This window comes from Sturnira hondurensis, unplaced genomic scaffold (genome assembly GCF_014824575.4).
Source record: "Sturnira hondurensis isolate 20B ecotype Veracruz unplaced genomic scaffold, ASM1482457v3 Scaffold0013381, whole genome shotgun sequence".
NCBI classification, from domain to species: domain Eukaryota; kingdom Metazoa; phylum Chordata; class Mammalia; order Chiroptera; family Phyllostomidae; genus Sturnira; species Sturnira hondurensis.
In genome coordinates, this window is record NW_028086012.1 from 1,140,314 (window position 1) to 1,146,195 (window position 5,882).

Below are 5,882 nucleotides of genomic sequence, written 5' to 3' on the forward strand. Positions count from 1 at the left end.
CCAGGCAGGGCGGTTCCCAACAGTGCTAGAGATACATCGATTGGTTGCCTCTTGCACACCTCCAACTGGGGGCCTGGCCTGCAGCCCAGGCATGTGCCCTGACCAGGAATTGAACTGGCAACATTTTGGTTTTCAGGCTGGCCCTCAATCTACTAAGCCATACAAGCCAGAGTCTGAGAATATATTTTTTTTTCATTGCTCTTAGAGAGAGAGGACAGGAGGGAGAGAGAGAGAGAAACATCAGTGTGAGAGATAAGCATTGATCGGTTTCCTCCCATGTGTGCCTGGACCAGGGATCATATGCACTGAGACTGGGGATCAAATCCACAACCTAGGTACGTGCCCTGACTGGGGATCAAACCCTTCAGATGTGGGATAACACTCCAACAAACTGAGCCACACCAGCCAGGGCTGGAGGAGTTGGTTTTTATTAAGCCCTGACTGTGGGTCCCACACATTAAAGTTGCTTGCACATCTGTTCTCTCATTAAACTCCTTCTCATAGCAACAAACCTATGAGGCAGGCCTCACCATCTACATTTTACACAAAAGGACACTGAGGTGCCCAAGGCCACACAGCTGGGGCAGGTGGCAGGAGCCTCCCACCCCTAAGACTGTCCGCATGAGAGATCCCCGTCTGCCCAGTGCAGGCAGCCCCTCACAGGATGGTTTTCTTCATGTAATTTTGAGGGCAGTCTGGTAAGAGAGGAGGCTGAGTGTCTGAGCCCAGGAAAATGAGGTCGCCTGAGAGGAGGTCGTCCTGTTTGCAGGAACTGGCGCTGGTGGCCCTGGCTTTCCTCGCTGCCAGGCACTCACGGCACCTCTTGCTCACCAGGTAAGCCAGCTCCACGAGGTTGAGCAGGATGCAAATGGCGGCTGTGATGACCATAAAGAGGGTGAAGATGTTCTTCTCTGAGGGCTTAGAGATGAAGCAGTCCACCGTGTTGGGACACGGAGCCGCGTGGCACTTGACCACAGGGGGGAGGGTGTATTTGGGGTAGAACAAGTAGAACACATAAAGGAAGATGACGTCTACGCTGGCCTTGAACACCAGGCTGCAGACGTACGTCCACCAGAGCCCACCCCGCTTCTTGCCGGGGTTCAGGTAGAGGCGCCCACCACCCTCCCCCTCGGCCTCTCGGTGCTTCTTCTCCCGTGCCTCTCGGTAGGCCACGTGCATGACCACCAGCAGCGAGGGGCACGTGACCAGGATGAGCTGCAGGGCCCAGAGGCGCACATGGGACACAGGGAAGAACTCATCGAAGCAGACGTTGGAGCAGCCCGGCTGGCGGGTGTTGCAGTCAAAATCCTTGTGGTCGTCACTCCACACACGCTCAGCCGTCACCAGGTACACCAGCACTCGGAAAATAAAGACCAGAGATAGCCAGATGCGCCCGAAGGCTGTGGAGTACTTGTTGACCCCGCTTAGGAGCCCCTCGAAGATCCCCCAGTTCATGGTGGACCCAGGTGCTGGCTGCTGCTGTAGGGGAATGATAATAATGTCCTACATTGATAGAGTACTCACTCAACATTTTACAGAAACGTGACATCATATCTAATCCTCACAGCCACAGAGGAGCTTGGTTCTGTTGTCAACCCATTTTACGGATGGAGGAAATTGAGGTGTAGAGGGATTTTACAAGTTTACACAACTATTATGTGGGGAGCTGGAATTTGAGCCTAAGTAGTTAAGTCCAGAACCCAGCTCTTACCCATAAAGTGGGTGAAGGTGGGTCCAGGGACCACTCATTCCTCCCAGGGCTCGGGACTTGCAGTCCTGCAGAATGAAGCCTTAAGGAGGTTGAACATCCTGCCTTCTGCCTCTCTTTCAATTCTGGCCCTCTTCCTCAGGGGGCTGAGCCTTGGGAAGACTTCTTTCTGCGCACTGCTCTTTCCCCTTAGACAGCTTCTCTCAAGAGGAACCTGCTCTTTTCTTTTCCTTTTTCTTGACTTGGAGGATGAGGTCAGAGAGGCTGGAAACTTATCCCCAAACTCCCACCTGGTCTAAAACTCAGTTAAATTATCCAGGCAGTGTTCTGCTTGGGTGCAACTCACTTGAAGCAAGGCCGGTGGCAATCCAGCTGAAAGATAACATAGTGGGCAATGGTTCTCTTTCTACAATAAACTTCCTAGAGTAGTCTGGTAATGCAGTGTTTCCCAAACTGGTGTTCCATGGAATCCTGTTCCATAGGCTGGCTACAGCAGTGAGAGAAAAGGAATCTGTGTTTGAAAAAGGTAGGCAGCCATTGTGTTTGCAAAGGTCAATAGGTCCCTTTACTCAACCATGCTAATGACTTTTCCTCGTGGATTTCTGAAAGGGGGACAGAATATGTAGCATTGTCCAAACTCCTTTGGCCACAGAACCCATTGTCATCATCGTGCAGAATGGCCTTGTCCAGACACCAAGATGGGAAACAGTTTTTGTTGCTTCTGCTGGTGAGTGAGTTTGGTGTGCTAGACACACAGGGGTCAGATTTACCTCCATTTAAGGGATGTGACTGCTGTTCAGAGTGAGGGGTACCCACTTCCTCTCTTGGAATCCCTCTGGCTGGTTCTCGGGGGAACCCATTCACCAGCCCCACCCTGCTGGGCCCCCAGGATCTCAGGAAGTCTCTCCGCACATTCCTGATGCCCTTCTGACTTTGGTCCAGGCTGAAGGTCACATGCTGTCTTGACCCCCTGTAGCAGCTGAGCAGGGCAGAGGTAAGGGCCAATATTTGCTGGGCGTCTATGCAGAGCCAGGCACTGTTCTGAGCACTTTGCATGAACCGATACAGCAACAACTATAGGAAAGTGTGTGATATTTTTTATTCCCAATTTACAGGTGAGGAAAGTGGAACACAAAAGGGTTAATTAATTTGCTCACTGTTAAACAGCTGGTAAGCAGCAGAGGCGGGATTTGAACTCGGGCAGGCTGGCTCCAGAACCCACACTCTTGGCCTGGGCCCCGTCCCTGGAAAGCTGCCTGGGCACCTGTTCTGTGCTCACTCCCTCCTATACCAGGTGGGTCCTGGCTGAGGGACGCTAGGCTGTCTCTGCTCCCTACCCTATCTCTTCATTTTTCTGTCTACAACATCTTCGCTTGGACGTGGGAGCCCAGCTCTGAATCATCAGCTTGTCTTTGCTCAGTCCTGCCTAAGGTGGGTGGACTCCTGGCAGCTTCTCAGGGAATAATCACCGAGGCTCCAGCTCTTAGCTCCCAGGGTCTAGGCCCGGCCCTCCCAGGGTGGGGCAAGGTGGGGGCTGAGCAGGCCCAGACAGAACAGCTCTGCCTGCCTGGCTCTGCCTGCCCAGCTCCTTGTTCCCCCGTGAGTGCCTGTCCTCTCAGCCCCTGGCTTCCACCTCTGCTTAGTTGGGGAGAGTGGGAAAAACTCAGAGCAGAGGCGGGAGGAGCCCTTTACTCCTCCACCATCAGGTGGTGGGTGCATCCAAGCCTCCTCCTTCCACTTCCCAAGTGAGAATCATACCCCCAGACCAGAGGAGTTTCCCTCTCTCAGGAGTACCAAGGGACAGAGTACATTTGGATACAGATGACCTTACCTGAGTGGCTACTCCTCAGTGCTCTCCGGGTACTGGCTCCCAACAGCCGGCCGTGGACTCAGAAGGCACCTGGAACTCATGTCAGAACCGGGGAGGGTGTTTGGGGAAGCCTGTTCCCCAGACGGAGCCTGCGAGTGAGCCTCAGCCTGGGCGTGTCACTGGTCTAGGAGGAGGAGCTGCACCCAGTACGGCCATTGGCTGGGGCCCAGCCTTCCCAGACGGCCTCCTACGTGGCCCAGGAAGCTTAGGAGTTCCTCCTCGCAGGGGTGCTGGGCCCAGAATCCTGACATCCTCTCAGGGGGGAACCACAGGTCCACCCTGACCCCCTGCTTGTCCTTCCCATCCCTGGCCTCTTGTGGGAGGAATCCCAATTCCTGAAATTCCAGAAACTGCCCACTGCTACCTCTTGGGACTCGGCTTTCTAGGCTCTCTGCTCTCGCTGGTCCCTTCTCAGTGGCCTTTCATTCCCATGGCTTCTGTTACCTTTGGAAATGCTGAGGCGCCCAAACTCTGTCTCCAGCCTAAATGCCTTTACGCCATCAATTTCCCCCACTTGAATGCCCTTCTCTTACGTTTCTCCTTAGTCTCCTCCAAGAAGCCTTCCCTGACTGTGCCACTCCGGGTGGCTTGGGGCCCCACCTCTGGGCTTGCACAGCTCCGAGCTTCCACACCACTGTCAGATTGTATTGGAATAGCTGATCTTAACTGAGCTTGTTCCAGGTACGACCCTTCTTCTGTTGAATGAACAAGTCAATCACACCAATAGACTTTTTTAGGGGATGGTGGTGAGCACCAAGTGGATTAGCCCCTGACCCCCAGGAACTCACCAACATAGTCTTGGTTACCAGCTAGTAAGTCTCGTACCAGCTGCACAGCCTCTTGTGACAGCAAAGAGATCATGGAGCAGCTTCCCCCATTCGCCGCCACCCTGCTGCTGCTGGGATCTGGTTCAGGCTTTGCACCCCGATGCCGAATGCATGGTGAGTGGCAGAGAGAGCTGCCCTCTCCCCTGCATACACAGCGCCACCCCTCCCCTAAATACGCACACTAAGCCTGTCCCCAGACCCTGCATGGGTGACCACCCTTCCCCCCGCCATGGAGCTGCTCCTTGCTTCCAACAGCACATACATTGGTCTTTTTACTAACCCTTGTTCCAAACTCAAGAATCATTGCTGGGACACTGTTGTGCGCCAGGTGCTGTGTTTGGTCCTGGGCTACACAGGTAAAGAGAGGAACAGATGAGGCTGGGCAGGGCCCCCAGGTACACAGATGAGGGGTGCAAAGACACGCTGATAAAGTAAGGAAGGCCTTGAGGGTGAGCTCCAGGGGGAAGAGGCTGTACCACACAAGTCTTGCCCAGAGAAGGTGCCTCCTGTGTGACGCAGACGGCATTTTAGGGGACTTCCTTAAGGCAACAGACTTCTGCATTTGGGCCCCACACCCCCGCATCTAGAGTCTCATTCTGCTGGGTTTGAATCTCGCCTCTGTTCCTTTTAGATCTGGGCAATCTCCATTGCTCTGCTGTGGATGAGACCTGTTGTGCTGTGAGGGGCGTCCTGAGAAGACACAGAGTGTGATACAGTGCAATCTCATGGGGTTGGCATCCTTATTGCCCCAGCCAGTGGAGGAACCATGTGAGGACAGTGCCCGGCACAGAGCAAGGCCTTCCTACCACTGCCTCTGATACGTGTATATTGTCCACACACACCTGACACATGGTGGGTCCTCCCAAAACCTGACTTTCTCCCTGTTTTCCTAGTCCTATGCCGCTTCTTGCTGAGATGTAGGGTGGCCGAGAAGGGAGGGGGAGACAGATGGATTCACCAGAGAAAATCTCATGTGGATGGATGCTGTCTTTGGGCTAAAAAGGCAAAACCCGGGCGGATGTTGACTGTTGGAGAGCGGGGGAGGGTGGGCAGGGAGTGCCCGGGGAGGGTTAGTGCACAGACACAACCTGTTGGCCTAATGAACTCTCAGACGCCCTTTATCTTCAGGTTGCATGGGGCCAGACTTCAAAGGACAGTGTGTCTAAGAGCCACAAACACCGCAGGTCCACAACAAGGACAACAGTCCCACGTGTGCACACCCCTCCTAAACACAGGCCATGCTATGGGCACTGTGTTGCTCACATGGGGGACAGTGCTTTGTTCAGTTCACCTCTGTGCCCCTGGTGCCTGGAAGGGCTCTTGGTAGCATGCGAGGTCTCCATCTGTGTTTATGGAATGAAATATGTATGAAATGGCCCTGGCTGGTGTAGCTCAGTGAGTTGAGCCTGGGCTGTGAACCAAAGGGTCGCTAGTTCGATTCCCAGCCAGGGCACATGCCTGGGTTGCAGGCCAGATC

General features: G+C 54.1%; 1 protein-coding gene across 2 annotated transcripts; it reads right to left on the minus strand.

The window, feature by feature from the left end:
- Positions 1-366: 366 nt before the first annotated feature.
- On the minus strand, positions 367-3,678 carry GJB5 (gap junction protein beta 5). Of its 2 annotated transcripts, none has more exons than XM_037061494.1 (2): positions 3,540-3,678; positions 367-1,476 (listed from the first exon to the last, which is right to left on the minus strand). In XM_037061494.1, the coding sequence occupies exon 2, from the start codon at positions 1,453-1,455 to the stop codon at positions 658-660; it is 798 nt and encodes a 265-aa protein (XP_036917389.1). In that variant the 5' UTR covers positions 1,456-1,476; positions 3,540-3,678; the 3' UTR covers positions 367-657. The 2 variants fall into 2 exon arrangements, with proteins under 2 accessions (XP_036917389.1, XP_036917386.1); XM_037061491.1 differs by having other exon boundaries at positions 367-1,479.
- Between the last annotated feature and the right edge of the window lie 2,204 nt (positions 3,679-5,882).